This window comes from Muscardinus avellanarius, assembly GCF_963383645.1.
Source record: "Muscardinus avellanarius genome assembly, chromosome: 18".
Classification (NCBI taxonomy): Eukaryota; Metazoa; Chordata; class Mammalia; order Rodentia; family Gliridae; genus Muscardinus; species Muscardinus avellanarius.
The window spans coordinates 42,723,924-42,747,425 of NC_137804.1; the positions used below are offsets into that span (position 1 = coordinate 42,723,924).

Here is a 23,502-nt window from a genome sequence, read left to right on the forward strand (position 1 = left end):
CAGAGAGGAGTGGCAGACAGCGAGCCGAGCTGAGCCACTGTGGAACATCTGGGTGGAATTCGGCAGATTTCTCAGCACAGGGAGCATCTAAAGCTCTCAGAGGCTGGGCTCAGCACACCCTGCAGGAACTCAGAGCGGAGCTCAAAAACAGAAAAGAAATACGCCAGCCTCACGGCCGAGGGCGTGGCAGCGGTGCCATATTGCCACTGGCAGCAGCAGCAGCAAATTCACCAAGTCCATTACAGCTCCATCTGTGCACTCAACAACAGTGAGTCAAATTATGGCCCCTAGAGGAGAAACCCCAGTACTGTACTCCCAGGGACTTGACCCAGTGGGAGAGTGGCGGTGGCAGAGATATCACACCACAGGAGAATGCCCAATCTGGCACCCCCCCCCCCATGGTCTAAAGTAGCCTCTATCGACTCCCAGTGTCTGAGACTCTGCGATACAACTCAGTAAAGGAGTAGAGGTGACTGAGATACCACAGACTTGAGATCCAGAGCACCTTAAGTGAAGTCGTTGTGACCCAAGGAAAGAACCCAGAGAAGGCACAAACTTCCGAAATCATGGGAAAAAGGAATAACAATGGAGCAATGAATGCCCACAACCCCACAACATCAGAACCTGATAAAGCAGAAATTCGGAGATTTCTAGAAGATCAAATCAGGAAAATAACTGTAGAAATAATAGAGGTGTTTCGAAAAGAATTCAGAGAGAACCAAAAAGAGATAAAGGATGCAATTAATGAAGTAAAGGCCTCAATTCAAAGCATGAACAACCGATTAGACCACATGGAGAACAGAATCTCGCTCTTAGAAGATGAGCATTCAAAAAATGAACGCTTAGTTTCTAATTTAGAAAAAAAATCCGACAGCAGGAATCTGACATTGAAGAAATATGGGCCCATTTTAAGAGAGCTAATCTAAGAATAATTGGAATAGAGGAGGGAAAAGAAGGTGAAACCAAAGGGATCAACAATCTCTTCAAGGAAGTAATAGCAGAAAATTTTCCAAACATAGAGCAAGAGGTCGATACACAGGTCCAGGAAACTTATAGAACTCCCTTTAGACAGGATCGGAGAAGAGGATCCCCACGCCACATAACTATCAAAATGACCAATGTGGAAGCCAGGCAGAGAATCTTAAAGGCAGCAAAAACAAAGGGCCAAGTGACATTCAGAGGCAAACCAATTAGAATCACTCCAGACTTCCCAAACCAAGTCATGAGAGCCAGAAGGGCTTGGAGTAACATATTCCAAACTCTGAAAGAAAACAACTTCCAGCCCCAAATTTTCTACCCAGCAAAACTTTCTATCAAATTAGATGGAAAAATAAGAAGCTTCCATGACAGAAACTGAAGGAATTTATGTCTTCAAAACCAGCGCTAGAGAAAATACTCAAAGAGATTAACTACAAAGAAGAAATAGGTAACACACACCAGAACCAGAGAAACAAGATTTTCCATCCAACAGACAACTAAGATTGGTTATCTGTGGAGATTCATTATTTATGTTAGTCTTTTACCTATCTCTAAATTGTATTGTTTGCCTTTATTGTTGTTAATTTTTAGGATGTCTAGTTGGAATATTAATATACCTTCAGATATAGCATTTGGAAATATTTTATCCAATTCTATTAGTAACTTTTAACTCTGTTTACATTGTCTTTGGATATACAATATGCTTTTATTTTTTAGGGAGTTTGTATACTCTTCTGTTGCCTGTGCCATTGAAATCATATCCAAGAAATCACTGCCAATTTCAATGTTGTGAGGTTTTATGACCCAGATTTTCTTCTAAAAGTTTTTAGTCTTAAGATTTATATTTAGGTCTTTTATCTATTTTGAGTTAATATTTGTATATGGGATTAGGTAAGGGTCCAATTTTATTCTTTTCCATGTAAGTATTATTTTTCAACAATATTTAGTTAAAAGATTATTATTTTCACCACCAAATGTTCGTGGAAACCTTGTCAAAAATAACTTGACAATATAGGGAAGAATTTATCTCTAGGCTTTTATTTAATGCCAATGGTTTATATATCTGCCTTTAGAACAGTACTACACTGTTTCAATTATTGTAGCTTTATATGGTTTGAAATCAGAAAATATATATCTTCTAGCTTTGTTCTTTTTCAAGATCGTTTTGGGTATCTAGAGTCCATATTCCATATTAGGATAGATTTTTTTCTGAAAAATAAATATATAAATATATGGTACTTTCACCTAAAAAAAAATAGAAAAAAAATTCTCTGGTAAGAAAGAAAGCAAAAAGAAATATTGAAATGTTATCTTTAAGTCATCAAAAGCTTGGTATCAGACAAATGAAACTTTTATGTGAAATTATCATTTTTAATTTTGGATAAATTGCTATAATACTAGATGTCAACCACTAAGCCAAGCATGGGAAGGAGTGATGGGGAGAGAATGGGGTGGGATCGGGTGGGGGCTGACTGGGCGATGTGTGCATGTATGTCTACAAAAGTTTGTATCCCACTATGATGTATGAATACAGTGCACCAAAAAAAAATAAAAATAAAAAAAATAAAGCATAAAATCTCAAAAAAAAGCTTGGTATCAGACAAATGAAACTTATGTGAGATTATCATCGTTAATATTGGATAAATTGCTATAATGCTAGATGTCAACCACTAAGCCAAGCATGGGAAGGAGGGATGGGGAGGGAACGGGGTGGGGATCGAGTAGGGGCTAACTGGGCGATGTGTGCATGTATGTCTACAAAAGTATTTTCTTTATACCATTATGATGTATGAATACAGTGCACCAATAAAAAATTAATAAAAAAGAATAAAAAAATAGGTCTCGGGGTATAGCTTGGAGGTAGAATGCCCCTGGGTTCATTCTCCTGAAATAAAAAAAGGGCTAGGGGTGTAGTTTAGAGGCAGAACCCAGTACCACACACAAAAAATAAATAAAGAGTATTAGTGAGGTGGAAATGCTGATTACCCTGATTTTTTTTTTTTTTTGGTGGTACTGGGGTTCCTGGAAGCCCTTCTACCTCTGGGCTACACTCCCAGACCTATTTTATACTGTTTTTTTTTTTTTTTGTGGTACTGGGGGTGGAACCCAGAGGCTTTCTACCTCTGGGCTATACTTACAGACCTTTTTTATATTTTATTTTGAAACAGGGTCTCACTAAGTTGCTAAGAGTTTCGCTAAGTAGCTGAGGCTGGCTTCGAACCTGCGCGATCCTCCTGTCTTAGCCTCCCAAGCTCAGGGATTACAAGCGTGAGCCACCACGCTGGCTTTTATACTGTTTTTTAAATTTGGAAACAGGGTCTCTTAAGCCAGCGCGGCTGGCTTCGAACCTGCGCGATCCTCCTATCTCCGCCTCCCAAGAGCGGGGATTACAGCATGTGCCACCACGCCCGGCATGATTACATTGATTTGATCATTGCATGTGTATGTACACTGTGTATACACATATATACACATATATAATTAACATACTATATGCCATACATGTAATTATGTCAGCATGAATGAAAATTACACACAGTAATTCTTTACTAAGTTGTTGACTTAGATATGATATTACAAAATCCATAATATTCTGAGCCAGTCATATATATATATATATATATATTTATTTATTTATTGCAGGTCTGGGGATGGAACCCAGGGGCATTCGGCCTCCGAGCCACACTCCCTGCCCTATTTTTTATTCTTTATTTTGAAACAGGGTCTCACTAAGTTGCAGAGGGCCTCGCTAAGTAGCTGAGGCTGGCCGCGAACTGCAATCCTCTGGTCTCAGCCTCCCGAAAGCTGGGATCCAGGTGGTCAGTTTGTGGAAATGTGCCTGGCTGTGATGTCTGAGCGATCTCTTTAGATTTAGGTTTGAGTCTGAGGTTTGAACTTGGCTTGTATCATGTCATCTTTTTTGTTTGCTTGTTTGCATTTGTTTTCAGTATTAAGGATTGAGCCCATGGGTGCTCTGCTACTGAGCTACATCCCCAGCCCTTTTTATTTTGAAACAGGGTCTCACTAAATTGCCCAGGCTGGCCTTGACCTTGTGACCCTTCTGCCTCAACCTCCCGATCATTAGGATGTGTCGGGTCTTCTAAGGAACATGTGTCCCAAATGTAAGTAATTTGCCTCCCCCCATCATAACTTTTGCCAGTCCTGTATGCCAACTGAAATGTGACTGATTTCCTTGATATTTCTTTAAATCTATAGCCACTGGTATCATTTGCCATATAGAGAAGGAAGACATTAAAATAAACACTCTATTTTAACTCTATGTATAAAAATCCCACGTCTGTGCCTGCAGATGTAGCTGAGGAGTAGAGTGCTTGCCTGCTGATCAGGCTTCATTTGTTGTAATAAAGGCACACTGGAAGTACAGCTCCAAGGAACAGAAACCCATCCCCGGGACAGGCAGGCATCGGAGCGTGCACTCTTTCCATGCCTTCAGAGCTGGTTGCCGGATTCCTCCCCACAGAAACCCCGTGGGTACAAGAGAAACTGTTGAAAAAGAGTTCAAAAGGTGTCAAATGATATACTTTATAGCAAGTAGATTCCTGATATTATTTTATGTAAATACATGCAAAATAAGCATGCCAACGGTAGAGGAGATGGAAGAATGGACTAGAATTCCTCAGTATTCCTCTACTTACCCCCGTCCCCTGCCCCCCGTGCTGCTGCTTAGAATGCTGGAGATCAACCTGGGCCGGGAGCCATGTCCAGGAGTTAGGTACCACAGAGTGAAATGATGCAGAAAATAATCCCCGCCACGCGCCGTGGGACGGCGGGAGGGACCCAGTGCCTTTGGGAGATGAGGCCAACTGTGCTGTAAGACTGGCCCAGGCTTCTCTCTGGAGCTCATGATTCTAGGGCTGACACTGTGTCTGCGTGACCTCACTTCTAGCCCATAGCTCCTTCCCCCTTTGGAGTTGGGAGGTTGAGAGACAGGGGTATTGCTGGTTTGAGGCCAGCTTTAAATTTAGCAAAGTTCCAGCGCACGCTTGTCATCCCCGCGCTTGGGAGGCTGAGACAGGAGGATCACACAGGTTCAAAAGCCAGCCTCAGCTACTTAGTGAGGCTCTCAGAAACTCAGTGAGACCCTGTTTCCAAATAAAATATAAAATAGGTCTGGGAGTATAGCCTGGAGTAGAAAGCCTCTGGGTTCCACCCCCAGTACCACACACACACAAAAAAAATTAGCAAAGTTCCTCAGGAACTTAGTGAGATCCTGTTCTAAAATAAAATAAAATAAAATAAAATAAAATAAAATACGTCTAGGAGTATGGTTCAGAGATAGAATGCCTCTAATACCAAAAAAAAAAAAAAAAAAAAAAAAGAGAGAGAGAGAGATGATTCTGAGAACTTAAATTTTTAATAGGCGCCAGGCGCGGTGGCGCATGCTTGTAATCCCAGCATTCGGGAGACAGAGACTGGAAGATCATGGTTCGTGGAAAGCCTCAGTTACTTAGCGAGGCCTTCTGCAACTTAGTGAGACCCTGTTTCAAAAATAAAAGACTTGTTTGGGAGGCTGAGACAGGAGGATCGCACAGGGTCAAAGCCAGCCTCTGCTACTTAGTGAGGCTCTCAGCAACTTAGTGAGACCCTGTTTCCAAATAAAGTATAAAATAGGTCTGGGAGTAGAGCCCAGAGTAGAATGCTCCTGGGTTCCATCCCCAGTACTGCAAAAAAGAAAAAAAAAATTTAATAGGCTTGTCGGGCGTGGTGATGTACTCTTGTAATCCCAGTACTTGGGAGGCTGAGACAGTAGGATTGAAGGTTTGAGGGCAGCCTCAGCAGCCTAGCAAGGCCCTCACAATTTAGCAATTTCCTGTTTCAAAATAAAAAATAAAATGGCGTGGGGGATGTAGCTCAGAGGTAAAATGCCCCTGGGGTTCAATCTTTAGTAACATAAAAAACAAAACAAAATGGGCTGAGGGTATAGTTCAGAAGCTGAATGCCTGTGGGATCAATCCCCAGCACCATACACACATATACACAAAAAGTTAAATCAGTCTGGGGTGAGATCCATGAGATCTTGGGTTTGGTGTCAATATTGCTGAAATCCAAAAGAAATAAATAGAGAATTCATTGGTGCCCTCTGGTGTTCAATCAAGGAATTACAGCATTTGAGAGTCTCACAGAAAGATCAGTTTAAAAACCTCAGTTACTTAGTGAGACCTTGTTTCAAAATAAAGAATAAAAATGGAGCTAGTGGTGTAGTTAGGAGATAGAACGCCTCAGGGTTCAATTCACAATACTGCAAAAAAAGCGTTCTTGAGATAAGAAGAAACAATATTTAATCATCCTTTGCTTCTTTTTGCTTCTTATCTCCCCAATATTGTCCAATACTGTAACATTAGGTCTAAGGCACTGTAAGAAGGATTTACTGTGGTTTTTTTTGATACTTCTCTTCTTTGAAGCAGATTTTTGTTTCCCATCTTCATTACCCTGGTTGTGTGTCCATTCAGAGAATCAACACCCCTTTTGCAAAAGGTTTCTTGCAGCCGGGCGTGGTGGCGCACGCTTGTAATCCCCGCACTTGGGAGGCAGAGACAGGAGGATTGCGCCGGTTGGAAGCCAGCCACGCTGGCTCTTAAGAGACCCTGTTTCCAAATAAAAAATATAAAATAGGTCTGGGAGTGTAGCCCGGAGGTGGAAGGGTTCCATTCCCAGTACCACCAAAAAAAAAAAAAAAAAAAAAAAAAAAAGAGGAAAGAAAAAAAAGGTTTCTTGCACTCTGACCCCAATAGGTTTGAGGCCAGCCTCAGCAGCCTAGCAAGGCCCTCACAATTTAGCAATTTCCTATTCCAAAATAAAAAAATAAAATAGGGTAGGGGATGTAGCTCAGAGGTCTGAGCCAGGTCCCTATAGGAAACCAGAACCTTGGGAGTCCCCCTCTCTTGGTGTCTTGGAATGCCTCTTAGACACACACACACACACACACACACACACACACACACACCTTCTAAGATATTCCACAACCAAGGAAAAAACTTGGTCACCTCCCATGATGTTGCTTACCTTTTTCTGTGCAGTTACCTGTCGCTGCAGTGCTTGCCAGGGCTCTTCCTGTGTTGCTGCTCTGTATTTGCTTTCAAGTACATTGTTGGCTTGGAGGTGGCAGTTCTTCTCTTGTCCCAAGGCCACTGCAGCTCAACAGTGGGACGGGTCTCCTCTGGGGAGGGGTCCATTTTTTTTTTAGTTTTTTTTCTCTTATTTTTGTAGCAATTATTATTTATTATTATTTTTTGCAATCATACATCACTTTGGAATACAAGACTTGAGAGGATATACAAGCACATATCATCTGATAAGCCCTCATCCAATCTCCATCCCATTCCCTCCCCCTCTCTCCATCCCATGCTTAATGGTGATTATCTTTGATATAATTGTTTACGTACCTCATGAGTTTTAAAGAGATTCCATCCTCCCCCATCCTCTCCCCTCTGATTTGTCACCTTAATTGCTTCTCAATAGGGCCCTTTCTACTACTCAACCTCCTCCTGTTATCCCTTTTCTACTAGTTCTTGCTAATTAGGGGAAGCATCTGGATTTTATTTTATGTGCTATTTCTCTGTGCATGCCGCATTGCAAGTTCCGATCCCACTCTTGATGGCCCCAGTAGTGGCCTGGCCACCCAAAGGACTCTGATCCCGACCTCGCTGGCTCCAGCACCGGCCTTGCCTAATGGGAGGCCCCGATCCTGGCCTCGCTGGCCCCCGCACTGAACTAACGCTTCAGCTGGCTTTTCTCCCGGCCTCAGAAGCCCCAGCACCAGCCTAGCCTCATGACAGGCTCTGATCCTGGCCTCGTTGGCCCTGGCACTGACCTCACCCCCCGGCAGGCTCCTCTCCTGGCCTCAGAAGCCCCAGCACCGGCCATACTCAGGCAGGCTCTGATCCTGGCCTCGCTGGCCCCGGCACTGGCCTAACCCTTCAGCAGGCTCCTATTCAGGCTGCGGAGGGCCCAGCACTGGCCTTGCCTCACAGCAGGCTCTGATCCTGGCCTTGATGGCCCCGGCACTGGCCTAACCTTGTAACCCCCTTGCTGATGATTTCATCCTAGATGAGTCCCCAAGTTGTGAGAAATGTGAATTGGCAATAGAAACAAATACTTGAGAGTTGCTCAGCAAGGCAAAACTTTACTTTTTGCAAAAAGAATCTGCAACTGACAAAAAAAATCTGTTTTTTTTTTTTTTTTGTGTGTGTGTGTGTGTGGTCCTGGAGGTGGAACCCAGAGGCTTTCTACCTCCAGACTGTACTCCTAGACCCATTCTATATTTTATTTGGAAACAGGGTCTCATTAAGTTGCTGAGAGTTTTGCTAAGTAGCTGAGGCTGGCTTCGAACCTGTGCAATCCTCCTGTCTCAGCCTCCCAAGCACGGGGATTACAAGTGTGCGTATACCACCACATCTGGCTTGACAAAAAAATCTGGAAAGCAATTCTGCTTGGGTTTTATTCCTGACCCTGACACCATCCTGCCCCGTGCTCTGATGGGTGAGGGCTTGGGTTCACAACGATGTGTGATTAGCTACTTCATTTTTTATTTTTATTTATTTTTTTTTTGGTCATACTGGGGTTCCTGGAAGCCCTTCTACCTCCGGGCTACACTCCCAGACCTATTTTTACATTTTCATTTTTGGAAACAGGGTCTCCTAAGCCAGCACGCGCGGCTGGCTTCGAACCTGCGCGATCCTCCTGTCTCCGCCTCCCAAGCGCGGGGATTACAAGTGTGCGCCACCATGCCCGGCAGATTAGCTACTTTAAATGGACACATTATTAACATTCTAAACTCATCAGGGTACATACAGCACTGTGGTCTGAGAGCTTCCCAAAGTCTGTGAGACAGAATTTAATACAAAATGGGGACAAACAGGTGTCATAAAACAGAAGTTAATACAAAATGGACATGTCTTTGTTTTGGGTTTGATGAAAAGATCTTATATTTCTTATATAAATGAAAATTGAAATAAAGCTGGGGGAGTAGCTCAGAAGTAGACCTCCCAAGATTATCATCCTTAGTAGTATAAGATAAATAAATAAATAAATAAATAAATAAATAAATAAACAGTAAGCAGGGCAGTGATAATTCTGGTCCTTTCCCTCACTCACATGATCTTGCAGCGGGAACAGGAGGCGGAACCTCTCACCCTAACCCGATCCTTTCCTTCACACCCTCGCTGTCCTCCCTTGAGGGACCCTCAGATTCCTATTCAAGATTTGGTGAACATAGCATTTAAAGTTTAATTCCCAAGAGGAACAGGCTGAAATGGAGCCTACAACCAGACTCTGCCAAAAGGCAGATCTGCAAGCCCTCGCCTTGGCAGCCCTGCAGATAACAGTGGCTGCTCAGCCCTCTGGATGACGAACGCCACCCAGGGGTTGAGGACAGCAATGGCAAATACCTCCAGGAACCTGCTTCAAGTGCGGCAAGGCCATGCCCACCAACTAGACCATGCCCCAAGTGCGGCCACAAGGGCCATTGGAACAGTGACCTTTGAAAAACAGTGAGCCCCAGGGGCATCAACACAAGGGGACCACTCTTCCAGTCCAGGCCCTGCCACTGGCCTACTTGGCCAGCCAAAGACTGACAGCTCTCGGACTCAACCCTGATCACCCTTGTTGAGCCCAGGGTAACTCTCAAGGTAGCGGGTAAGCCAATCATGCCCTTTCACAAACAACTAAAATACCTTTTTTTTTACCATGGTTGACTCTCTAACAGGTTGAGTAGAGGTTTCCCCCTCAAAGGACGAGACAGCCAGCACGGTGGCCAATATTCTATGCTCAGACATCATCCCTCAGGTTGGACTCCCCAATTTCTTACAGTCTGATAATGGACCAGCTTTTATTTCTAAGGTTACTCAACAGGTGTCACAGGCCCTTGGTATTTCTGGAAGCTCCACCTCCCATATCGACTGCAGTCATCAGGAAAGGCCCACCTGTTGATGTCCGGAAATTCACTGCACAGGAGACCTATTTGCCCCCTTCCATAAAAATTTGAACTGACCACAAGGTGGGATCAGTGCAGTATTTTCCCTTTCTGGATGCCAGACAGCCATAAGTATTTAACTCTCTCTAAATTCTGTTACTGATGCTCCTGACCCAATAGCATGGTTTCCACTTGACCAGACTGACCCATATTTACTCACTGCTGAAGAGGGTGGTGTGTATCTCTTTTTCAGGGAAAAATATTGGTATTACATTAATGAATCTGGTCTAGTGGAGGAAAATGCCTAAACCCTGATCAGATTAAGCAAAAATCTAAAAACATGATATCGACAGTTTACCTCATATCTGGGAGGGTTCCAAGGGCCAGTAGCTGAGCTGCTGGGCTTCCCCTCCTGGGACCCATTCTCATGATTTGCCTTTCCTTTTTGATATCCCCTTGTCTGCTAAAGTTCATTCAAATGTGCATTACTGAGCTGTCCAGGGTAACCTCCAGTCAACTCCTGCTGCAGCTGTACTCCCACCAGCCCACTTCTGAATGACCCGACCTCTCCTGGCCAAGGGGCCCCTATAACAATGTCCCCTCGGACAGCAGGACGTAGTTATTGACTTGGTAGTCACCCAGTATCACCAAAAGGCTGGGATTATAGGTCAGATCCCTCCCACTCCCCTCACATGACAGGAGGCGGAATCCCAGAAGCCAGATGGAGACATTGTGAGGCTCCAGACATCATGAGGCTCCAGACATCACGAGGCATACTCCTGATGCTGCAAGACTCCAGATGTCGTGAGAGGACTGACAGTCCCATGCTGCTAGCCCCACCCCAAGCCCCACCCCAAGTCCCTGGCTACATAAATCCCCTCACTTCCTCTCTGTGGTGTGACTCTACCGACATGACTCTGCTATCCGGTTATTGTCCCTTCTCCCACGGTTGGCAGACCTCACCCAAAGGTGCCAATTTAATTAAAGAGGCTTGGTCTCACACGATAACTTGGCTGGTGTTTGCCTCCTTTGTGACAACTCAATTTCAACATTACAGATATCTAAACTTAGTTAAGGTGATGGTAATGGATAGTGAAAAAAGTTGGCCCAGCTGGCAAGTTCATGATGACATTTTGATCATCTACTTTAACTCAATACATTGTTCTCTTATTAAATTGAAAATCAATAGTATATTTAGGCTCTACACATATTTCAGGAATATATTTCTTCTTTTTTTGTAGTACTGGAGGTGGAACCCAGGGGATTTTTTTTTTTTACCTATGGGCTATACTCCAGACATATTTTATAATTTATTTATTTATTTTTATTTATTTATTTTTTTGGTGGTACTGTGGTTCCTGGAAGCCCTTCTACCTCTGGGCTACACTCCCAGACCTATTTTTACATTTTTATTTGGAAACAGGGTCTCCTAAGCCAGCGTGCGCGGCTGGCTTCGAACCTGTGTGATCCTCCTGTCTCTGCCTCCCAAGCGCGGGGATTACAAGCATGTGCCACCACGCCCGGCTATTTTATAATTTATTTGGAAACAGGGTCTCACTATGTTGGTGAGAGCCTCACTAAGTAGCTGAGGCTGTCCACGAGCCGTGATCCTCCTGTCTCAGCCTCCCAAATGCTAGGATTACAAGTGCACGCCACCACGCCCAGCTAACCTCTACTTATTTTGATCCTTCACACTAAACCCAAAAGGAACCTGGGCTGCGGGGTTCCATTGGAAGAGAGATGGAGGATGATGCTCTGTTGAGGATTGGAGCCCTGCATCTTGAGGGGCACTCCATGACAGTGCCCTTAAGAGGGGTGTTGGGCTATAAACTGTTTTACCAAATGCAATAAAAGAGGTAAAGAAAACATGCCTGCCTGGAAGGGGGCTGTGGGTGGGCTGGAGGATCCAGTCAATGGAGGGAATCATGCCATGTCCTTGGATGGAGACCCAGCACAGCTGACAGCAGGAGGGGTTCAAGGCAAAGGCTGCGGTGATGCAGACAGCACAGAGGCATGGAAGAAGTCTCAAGAGGCATTATTTCTCTAAGCTATACCCTCAGCCCTATTTTTTTATTCTTTATTTTGAAACAGGGTCTCACTGAGTTGCAAAGAGCCTCAATAAGTAATAGCTGAGGCTGCCAACGAACCACGATCCTCTTGTCTCAGCCTCCCAAATTCTGGGATTACAAGTGTGTGGCACCATGCCCAGCTAAGGCTGTGTTTTGATAAACAACTATTAAGAACATTATTAAATGTTTTAATCTAAGTGCTGAGGGTTTTAGGTTACCTAAAAAAAGTAATTTGTCTAAATTGAGAGATTTATTATAGGGGCTGTTTTAGTGTAAGAATTATTTAAATGTAAGGATTGTTTAATTGTTGACAGTTAAAAATTGGTCAAGATAAAGGGAAATCCAATAAATAATAAGAGATATTCAGAGGTATAAGGAGGTATTATAAAAAGGGGGAAATGGCCAGGCATGGTGGCGCACGCTTGTAATCCCCATGCTTGGGAGGAGAAGACAGAAGGATCACACAGGTTCGAAGCCAGCCTCGCTGGCTTAAGAGACTCTGTTTCCAAATAAAAATATAAAATAGGTCTGGGAGTGTAGCCTGGAGGTAGAAAGGTTTTCAGGAACCCCAGTACCACAAAAATAAAAATATATAAAAGAAACAAATAAAAGGGGGAAATGATTATATATGTATATATATATGATTTGTATGGCAAAATTTTAGCATAAATAACTAATTCTAGCATAAATTATTCCATAGAGAAATGGAATTTGAGAACAAAAATCAAAAGGTTAAGTTTAAATATCTGTTAAAGATAACATGGTATTTTTTCCACAAACTGGTTAAAAATTATTTAAAGGATTCTCTAAAAGTTATACTTGGTATTGCCACAAAATCAGTGCTTTTCATAGCTAGAAAACACTATTAGCAGAGAAATAAAAAATGTAAACACAAGGGACAGAGAAAAGGAAGACTAGAAGAACAACCAGAGACCAGAAAAAAAACTAGCCTGCATTGCGGAGCTGCACCAGCGCCATCATACCTCACAGCACCAGGCTTCAGAGAGGAAAGGTAAACAAGGAACTGAAATGAGAAGCTGTGGATCATTTAGCAGTTCTTTCAGCACAAAGAACATCTAAAACTCCCAGTGGCCAAGCTCATCACGCCTTCCAGGGACTCAGAATGGAGCTCAAAACCAGAAAAGAGGCCGGGCGTGGTGGTGCACGCTTGTAATCCCCGCGCTTGGGAGGCAGAGACAGGAGGATCGCGCAGGTTCGAAGCCAGCTGCACGCGCTGGCTTAGGAGACCCTGTTTCTGAATAAAAATGTAAAAATAGGTCTGGGAGTGTAGCCCAGAGGTAGAAGGGCTTCCAGGAACCCCAGTACCACACACACACAAAAAAATTCCAGAAAAGAAATACGCCAGCCTCACAGCTGAGGGCATGGCAGTGGCGCCATGTTGCCAGCAGCGGTGGCAAGTTCACCACACCTGTAACATCTCCAGATCAGCGCGCACAATAACTTTAAGTGAAATTGCGGTCCCTACAGGAGACCCAGCACTGCACCCCCAGGGACTTGTGCACCTTTGATTATCTCCCTGAGTCTGAGATTTTGCAGTCCAACCCAGTGAAGGAGTAGCGGTGGCAAAGATACCACACCCTAGTCACAGCTCCCCATGGGAAAATGCCCAGCTTGGCACCTCCACCGTCTCACGCAGCCTCTATTAACTCCCTGGGTCTGAGACTTTATGATACAACTCAGTAAAGGAGTAGTGGCAGCTGAGATTACAACAAACTCGAGATCCAGAACACTCTAAGTGAAGTTGTGGTGACCTGGGGAAGAACCCAGAGAAGGCACAAACTTCTGAAATCATGGGAAAGAGGAACAACAATAGAGCAATGAACGCCTACAACCCCATAATATCAGAACCTAATAACACAGAAATTCAGAGATCTCCAGAATATCAAATCAGGAATATAACTGTAGAAATAATACAAGACTTTCAAAAAGAAATTTTTTTTAGTGTGTGTGTGTGTGTGTGTGTGTGTGTGTGTGTGTGCACATGCGCGCGCGCACGCGTTACTGGGGATTGAATCTAGAGGCATTCTTCCTCTGAGATACACACCCAGCCCTTTAAAAAGTGTTGTTTTGTTTTGAAATAGAGTCTCGCCAGGCGTGGTGGTGCACGCTTGTAATCCCCGCGCCCGGGAGGCTGAGACAGGAGGATCGCACGTGTTCGAAGCCAGCCTCAGCTACTTAGTGAGGCACACACACACACTAAAAAAAATTCCCCCAAAACAAAAAGAAAATTCTTATATGCTGCTAATCTCTGAAAATTGAATAAAAAATACAAATATCTCTGAGTTATCAAACATTTTATAAATACACATCTAAATGACAGCTCCTGATATGGGTTGTAAGATTTATTTACTTATGAAACTGGGGATTAAACCTAGGAACATTCTAATTCTGAGTGATACCCCCAGCCCATTTTTTTTTTTTTTTTGTTTTGAAACACAGTCTCACTAGGTTGCTCAGAGTCTTGCTACACTGTGGAGGCTGTCCTTGAACCTATGATTCTCCTGTCTCCGCCTCCCAAGTACTGGGATTACAGGTGTGCGCCACTACGTCTGGCTTAGGTATGATATTTAAGAATGTTTTAAAAAATGTACCATGAAGCCAAGGACTATAGCCCTCATGGTTTTGTAGTAAGGATCAAAGTTCATCCCCTTGTTGAAGAGAGGGATAGTACATTTTTTGAGGCATCAGGATTGTGTCCCCACTGCACAAGTCTAGGCTCTATGGACTCAGGGGACCTGGCCAAGACAGTTCATCCATCCTAGACTTTGCAGGAAACTTCCTGTCAAGCACGGGGGTCAGGTGGTAGCGGTTTAGATCTCTGGAGACAGAGCATTCATGGAGAAGAAGTAATGACGACCAAGTCCCCTAGCATTTAACTTGGTCTCTTGGGAACAGAGAATCAACGAGACAAATTGCTTTAGGTGCAGAGCGGTGTCCCCAGGGCAGTGATGGCTCAGGGCTGGCAAAGCAAGAGCCAATGAGCCTCCTGAGCAGACACAGCTGCACTTAGCTCCCCGCCTGCGTCCCCAGCGCGAGCAGCCTTGGTCTGGGTGGGACGTGGCTGTTGTCATCTTCAAGTCCTGCAACTGGCTCCAGCACTGACACCTGACTCCTCCCAGCTGTCTCCTCTGGTGACACAGGTTCCGTTTCCACCATCGACCATCCACAACGTGGATTTCCAGGTGAGACCTTCCATGGAGAAATCCATCCAGGTGAGTCTGAGAGCCCGGCAGGTGCTGGGAAAGCTTCCCAGGGGCTGGAAGCCGAGGACCTGCACCCGAGGTCACCTGAGAGGCCGGCCAGCCTGGTCCTGAGCCCAGAGCTGGCTGTGGGTGTAGACTGGGTGCCCTGGAGTTGCTGTCATGTTTGTTTGGATTCTCAAAAGAGGGGTGGACCGGAGCCCAGCGCTGGGAGGGACGGAAGCTCGTGCAAAAGTGGCCCAAGGGAAACAGCGTGGCTTCCACAGACATGGGCCGTGTATCCAGGGACCTCTGCGGGAGCGAGGTGGGAAGGGAGGCTGCGCTGTGCGTGGGGGGACCCAGTGGGGGCAGCACGGCTTCAGCTCTGAGAGGGAGGTCATTCCGACTTGCTTATTATCACACACCCATTTTCTACATTTATTAGCATTTCAATGAAATTGTCCAATTTACCGTTACTCTATGGACTTTGGAGGGAAAAGTTTGAGTCATAAAATTTGAAGTTTTAGGGAAACGCACCTGTATTCTTACATCTGAGGTTTCCACCGCGCTGGAGATGATTTGGGCCCCTGTGTGTGTGCCTGAGCTTCCTGAGGTTCCTCTAGGACGTGTTGACTTTTCTACTGAGGTCTTTCATTCCTCTGAGTTTTTTAAGATTTGTGAGCTGGTGGAACGACTCCATTTGTGCCCAGTCAGAGGCCCATTTGCGCCGGCTTTATTGAAAGATTTGAGCTTGAAATACAACCTTGTCACCTGCTAGCTTTCTGCACATCCTGGAGCCAGGTTGCTGCTGCCAGAACAGGGGAGCTGCGTCTCCCCTGCGTACCTCGGGGGCTGCCTGTGCTTATCAGACCCCTGCCCTGGGCCACTTCATTTTTTTTTTCCTCCTTGCCTCCCTCTGCCTCCCTCTGTCTCGCTCATTCATTCTCTCTCTCTCTCTCTCTCTCTCTCTCTCTTTCTCTCTCCTCTCATCTCTCTCTCTCTCTCTCTCTCTCTCTCTCTCTCTCTCTCTCTCTCTCTCTCTCTCTCGAGCAGATTTTTACCTATTTGTTTAAAACAGTGGGCAGAAAAGGACCATTCTAAAACAAAGGTCCAGGGTGCATGTGTATGGGAGGTTAACCGACTGGAGTTCCTGAGTACCACTGCTAATTCTTTTAGAGGAAACATGATTTGATACTGACAGCTTGCCTGGTGGCCATTCCTTCTGAGTAACATAAATGGAGATGAGAAGAGTAGGGCATTAATGGAGATGTGGGGTGCCGCCTGTTTTAAAGTGTGTGTGTGTGTGTGTGTGTGTGTGTGTGTGTGTGTGTGTGAAAAAGAGAGAGGGACGGAGACAGGAGGGGGAGGGAGAGGGAGAGGGAGAGGAGAAAGAGAGAGAGAGAGAGAGAGAGAGAGAGAGAGAGAGAGAGAGAGAGAGAAAAGAAAGAGAGAGAGCAACTGACTACAGGAGTGAGAGTAGGTTTCAGAGAGGACCTGGGTTTGGTAAACTCCGCACAGGGACCAGTTCATAAGGTGACAGATGCAAGTAAAGAGCAGTGCATTGTGACTTGTTCTGAGCTCTGGCAGCCAACTTACTTCAAGGCAAAGGCAGCCATCTCTGGACAGATGTGTCTGGAAGCGTCCGCATCAATGAGACCACTATAGTCTTTGTTACTCTCTGACACCAACTCCCACCATTGTCCCTCGGGCCCCTCCCCTGTCACGCTGGCTCCTGTTGACTGTGCGCATCCGAAACGCGGCTCCCTCAGAGCCTGTGCCCTGGCCGCAGCTCCTGCCACGTCTGCTGATCCCTGAGTTTCTCTCCTGTCTCTCTGGGTTCTCTTTTTATGCCTCACTTATCTGCTGGTCTTGCCTGAACACCCAGGACAAAATAACACTTGCCATGGGCTTTCTTCTAGATGCCCACTTCCTTTTCTTTGTAGTTCTCTTATTGCCTGACACAATTATTTCTTTACCTGTTTATATTGGCTTTCATTTGCTTATATTATTTCTCTCTGAGTTGTTTTTCCTTTTTTGGCAGTACTGGGGTTGGAGCCCAGGGACATTCTACCTCGGAGCTATGCCCCAGCCCTATTTTTTATTCTTTATTTTGAAACAGGGTCTCACTGAGTTGCAGAGGTCCTCACTAAGTAGCTGAGGCTGTCGGCGAACCACGATCCTCCTGTCTCAGCCTCCTGAGTACTGGGATTACAAGCGTGCGTCACCACGCCTGGCTCTCTTTGAGTTTTTTAGCATTCATTTTTTAGCACTGATCAGTCACCGCCTAAACATTGCCTGAAGCATGATCATCACAAAACTTTATTCCTCAAATGCAAGAAAAAAATTAGTCTTTAAAATTTGTAATACAAGACCTTTGGGGTAAAGGCTGATCATGAGACAGGAATTACAAATTAAAGGTGGCAAAGGGATTCCTTAAGGAGAACATGTTCATACACACAAGATATAGAAATTTGCATGCCAACAGTGACTATTAAAGAGAAATTTCTGTCATCTCTAAGAGTTACTATACAGGCATGGTGACACATGCCTGTAACTCCAGATAACATTTTATTATCTTTAATAGTTACTATAGGGGCATGTTGACACATGCCTGTAATCCCAGTACTTGGTAGTACGAGACAGAAGGATCACAGACTTAAGGCCAGCCTTAGCAATCTAGCAAGAGACCATTTCAAAATAAAAAAATATAAAGGGCTGGGGGTGTAGCTCAAAGGTAGAATGTCCCTGGGTTCAATCTTCAGTACTAAAAAATATAACATTTTTTGTCAGGTTACTATCAAATAATGTTGTCATATAACTTCTCTATGTCTTTTGTTGTTAGTCACATCAGATATATGGAGCCAGAGAATGACACACGAATTTCCAGTTTTCTTCTTCTGGGGATTTCAGAGGACCCCAGATTGCAACCCTTCCTCTTTGGGCTGTTTCTGTTTATGTACCTGGTCACGGTGCTGGGGAACCTGCTCATCATCCTGGCCACAGTCTCAGACGTCCACCTGCACACGCCCATGTACTTCTTCCTCTCCAACCTGTCCCTTGTGGACATCTGCTTCACCTCCACCACCGTCCCAAAGATGCTGGTGAATATCCAGACGCACAGCAAGGCCATCACCTACGCAGGCTGCATCGCCCAGATGTACTTTTTTATATTATTCGTAGGGTTGGACAACTTCCTCCTGGCAGTGATGGCCTATGACCGCTTCGTGGCCATCTGTCACCCCCTGCACTACATGGTCATCATGAGTCCCCGGCTCTGCGGATTGCTAGTGCTGGCATCCTGGATCACAACGGTCCTGAATTCCTTACTAGAAACCCTAATGGCGTTGCGGTTGTCCTTCTGTACTAACCTGGAAATCCCACACTTTGTCTGTGAGCTTAACCAACTGGTCCTACTTGCCTGTTCTGATACTTTTCCCAATGACATGGTGATGTATTTCGCAGCAGTGCTGCTAGGTGGTGGCCCCATGGCCGGCATCCTCTACTCTTACTCCAAGATAGTCTCCTCCATCCGTGCAATCTCCTCGGCTCAGGGCAAGTACAAAGCCTTTTCCACCTGCGCCTCCCACCTCTCTGTGGTCTCCCTGTTCTACAGCACGCTCCTGGGAGTGTATCTGAGTTCTTCTGTGACCCAGAACTCACAATCCACTGCAAGAGCTTCAGTGATGTACAGCGTGGTCACCCCCATGCTGAACCCCTTCATCTACAGCCTGAGGAACAAGGACTTAATGGGGGCTCTGAGAAGACTCTTTAGAAGGAAGCCATGAAAGGGCCTTTTTCTAGACGTGCCTGTGGACACAGCACTGAGTCGCAGAGCCAAGCTTTACAATTCTTTCTTTCATTGCAGCTGCTTTGCTGTTTAAGCCACCTCATTAGTCATTTTCTGCTCTCTGGTGTTTTCTCCCTTTCTTGTTTTCCTGCTTTCCCAGTGTCCTTCCCAACCTTAGGTCAGAGGTGATTTGAACATTCCCAGCCATCTCATATGGTGAGGCATTGTGCTAGGCCTGTGGGATAAGCGACACTTGACAACTGGGGACATTTATGTTATCATATTATAGACACAGTTCTGGCTGGGCATGATGGTGCACGCCTGTAATCCCAGTACTTGGGAGGCTGAGACAGGAGGGTCACAGATTGGAGCTCAGCCTCAGGAATGTACTGACACTCTCAGCAAACTATCAAGAGCCTGTTTCAAAACAAAAAAATGGCCGGGCGTGGTGGCACCCTCTTGTAATCCCCGCGCTTGGGAGGCGGAGACAGGAGGATGGCGCAGGTTCGAAGCCAACTGCTCTGGCATAAGAGACCCTGTTTCCAAAAATAAAATAGATCTGGGAGTGTAGCCCGGAGGTAGGAGGGCTTTCAGGAACCCCAGTGCCACAAAAAAAAATGGGGGGAAAAAGGGCTGGGAGCATAGCTTGGAGATAGAAAACGCCTGGTTTTAATCCTCTGTACCACAAAAAATGAAAGAATGAAAGAAAGAAGAAAGAAAAAAATTTTCTGAGACTGCAGTTTCTCAATTTTCTGTTCTCTGTTTCTTTCTTTGTTGCTACCTTCACCACTCTTCCTTATTATCTAGATTTCAACTTACTAGTGGTTTCACAGTTGGTCATGAGTTTCATCTTTGTTGAGTTTCATTTATTTATTTATTTATTTATTTATTTATTTATTTATTTATTTATTTATTTATTTTTGGTGGTACTGGGGATGGAACCCAGAGGCTTTCTACCTCCGAGCTATACTCCCAGACCTATTTTTTATATTTTATTTGGAAACAGGGTCTCACTACGTTGCTGAGAGCCTCACTAAGTAGCTGAGGCTGGCTTTGAACCTGTGCGATCCTCCTGTCTCAGCCTCCCAAGCGCGGGGATTACAAGCGTGCGCCACCACGCCCGGCTAGAGTTTCATTTAATTAATTAATTAATTAATTATTTATTTATTTTTGGTGGTACTGGGGATGGAACCCTTCTACCTCCGGGCTACACTCCCAGACCTATTTTATATTTTATTTGCAAACAGGGTCTCTTAAGCCAGCGCGGCTGGCTTTGAACCTGCACGATCAGAAGGATAGTATTCTATTATTCAGTGCATTTTTCAGAAAACGCTATAGTCCATGAAAAAGAGAAGTAATGAAAAATGCTATCATATATGCATTACACGTGTAGCCTACCAAGAAAGACAAAATTGCAAAAAACCAACAGACTTAGTATGGTGTTAAATTCAGAGAGGAGCTTTCATCTGTAAAAATGTCCATCATTCACTGAAATTTCAATCATACATCTTTTATTAAAGGTTTAAACTTTTTTTTTTTATACTGGGGATTGAACCCAGGAACATTTTACCTCTGAGATACACACCCAGACATTTTTATTTTGAAACAGGTCTCACTAAATTTCTGAGGGTCTTGCTAAGTTGCTGAGACTGGCCTCAAACCTGTGATCCTCCTGAGTCAGCCTCCCAAGTGCTGGGGTTATAGGTGTGGGATACCATGCTTGACTATAAAAGGTCTATTTTTTTATTATATGCATTTACTCATTGGAATGTGCAATCTCAGTGTTTATGCACCAAGGGGTTTTTGTTCAGTATCCTGAATCATTTGGTATGATGTTCTGTATGTTCTTTGCACCCTCTTGCTCTTTCTGCTAAAATATCCCAGTGCTTCCTAAAAATACAACTCCTTCCATTGCCATAAACAAGATATTTCCCCCTTTAAAATTTTTGCCATAAGGTTTAATGTGCAAGTGAGTAAAAAACATGTCTATCATTATCTTTTGCCTTCTGTCTTTTATGTTATAAAATCTCTTCAAATCTCATAATCAAAGAGTGGCCTACATGAGAACTTGAACCTTGACCAGTAACGCCTCGGGAATAAGGACCAGTGCTACCTGAGCACAGGTGTCCCTGCACAAACAGACCTGGTGTTCCAATCTCTCCAGGTTACCTGGAATGGAGACTTCCAGTGGCCACTTTCTCATACAGTTATCTGAAATAAATATGAACAACCAGATAGTTATGAATTTTGCCTTCAAACATCAGAATATATGCCAAATATAAGATGTAGCAGATTATTCAGAATGTCTCTGGTTCTGTTTGCATTGTTTATTGTATAAGTAAGCTATTGCTATATAACAAGCCATCCTAAAAATAAATGGTTTAAAACTGTGAGGTTGTTTTCTTTTGTATATATATATATTTTTTTTTGCGGGTCTGGGGATGTAACCCAGGGGCATTTGACCTCCGAGCTACATCCCCTGCCCTCTTTTTTTATTTTTTATTTTGAAACAGGGTCTCACTGAGTTGCAAAGGGCCTCGCTAAGTAGCTGAGGCTGTCTGCAAACCGCGATCCTCTGGTCTCAGCCTCCCAAATGCTGGGATTACAAGCGTGCGCCACCACGCCCGACTTTTTTTTTTTTTTTTTAAATCTATAATAGTATGCCTGCACTTGGTGTGAGGGTGCTGGTGGTGTTCAGCGAATACTCTCTTGGGTTTGGGGGCTTGATAGCTGTGGGATGCTGGAGGGTGGCTGTGGTTGGTCAACTGGGTTTTGGTGCACACACTCTCACCTTACAGCAGAAAGGAGCACCTATATTCATATGGCGGAGCCACATTAATCCAAAGAATAACTGAAGAGCCGGGCGTGGTAGCGCACGCTTGTAATCCCCGCGCTTGGGAGGCAGAGACAGGAGGATCACGCAGGTTCAAAGCCAGCCGTGCTGGCTTAAGAGACCCTGTTTCCAAATAAGAATATAAAAAAATAGGTCTGGGAGTGTAGCCCGGAGGTAGAAGGGCTTCCAGGAACCCCAGTACCACCAAAAAAAAAAAAAAAAAAAAAAAAAAAAGAAGAAGAAAAAAAAAAAACCCAGAATAACTGAGATCCAAAGTGTAGGATTAGACTCCATCTCTCAATGTGGGAACTTCATGGTCACATTGACCAAGTCACAGATAAAAGAAAGAGGTGGTGAACAGAAGTCTCATCTTTGTAGATAATTTAACAAAAGTGCCATTTCACTTCAGTGAATTTTTATTGGTATTCCGCAAGTTTAAATCTTTGTTGTCGAGTTTCATCTTTGCTGAGTTTCATTTATTTATTTATTTATTTATTTATTTATTTATTTATTTATTTTTGGTGGTACTGGGGATGGAACCCTTCTACCTCCGGGCTACACTCTCAGACCTATTTTATATTTTATTTGCAAACAGGGTCTCCTAAGCCAGCGCGGCTGCCTTTGAACCTGCACGATCCTCCTGTCTCCGCCTCCCAAGCGCGGGGATTACAAGCGTGCGCCACCACGCCCGGCTTTATTTTTATTTTAATGCACTTTTATTGGCACATTTGTAATTATACACCATAATGAGGCTCAGAGTGATACGAAACATACACTTGGTGTGTTTCTCTCCACATCTCAGCCTACTCTCTCCCCTTTCTCATAGACGTTATTGAGATTGTCAATGATAATTTCATATATGCACATAGTATTATTTGAACGGTTTCCTTCATCAAGTCCTCCACCACTCCGGGGGAGTTTCTCCTCCTTTTTTTGCAGTCCCTTATGTTTCTTATTTTCTTTTTTTTTTATCGTTGATACACTTTTAATGAAAGGCAGTACAAAATATGTCAATGCAAAATGAGTGTTTTACACACTCATTGTCATAGTGATTAAGGTAAATCACTTTTTAATAATGTAAGATACAGTGTGTTAGACCTAAACTACAAAATTTCCTACAATTTAAGATCGGAAAGGCTTAATTTGTTTTACCCATCACCTTTACAATTCCTCAGTGGTATATCAAGGGGATTAAAAATAATAAGAGGCTCTTCTCAGCTGTGGTTGAAAGAATTCTAGTGAAGCTATCTGGCAATGTCACTGTGGGACAATAAAATTTCCCCAAAAATATTTTTAATAATGTAGGCAGTTAAAAGGCTTAATAGTTTCAAAGACTGGAAGGCAGCTAAGATCTTTTGGATTTTAAAATATAAATCCTAGCCAGGGATGGTGGTACACGCTCGTAATCCCCGCGCTTGGGAGGCTGAGACAGGAGGATCGCGCAGGTTCGAAGCCAGCCTCAGCTACTTAGTGAGGGTCTCAGCAACTTAGTGAGACCCTGTTTCCAAATAAAATATAAAATAGGTCTGGGAGTGTAGTTAGGAGGTAGAAAGGTCCCTGGGTTCCACCTCCAGTACCACCATAAATAAATAAATAAATAATAAAATAGAAATCCCATTTCTCTCCTACAGAAAAGCACTTTATAGCATGGACATGACTTCAATAATATGGAAAAAACATCAAGAGTTTCCACAAAGCTTCAC

At 44.1% G+C, this 23,502-nt stretch overlaps 1 protein-coding gene across 1 annotated transcript; it reads left to right on the forward strand.

Annotated features, from left to right (window-relative positions):
* Positions 1–18,034: 18,034 nt before the first annotated feature.
* Positions 18,035–18,964, forward strand: LOC308276506 (olfactory receptor 7A40-like; the record flags this gene model as incomplete). The annotated part of the gene is made up of 1 exon (XM_080715324.1): positions 18,035–18,964. The coding sequence occupies one exon, from the start codon at positions 18,035–18,037 to the stop codon at positions 18,962–18,964; it is 930 nt and encodes a 309-aa protein (XP_080571450.1).
* Positions 18,965–23,502: the final 4,538 nt, after the last annotated feature.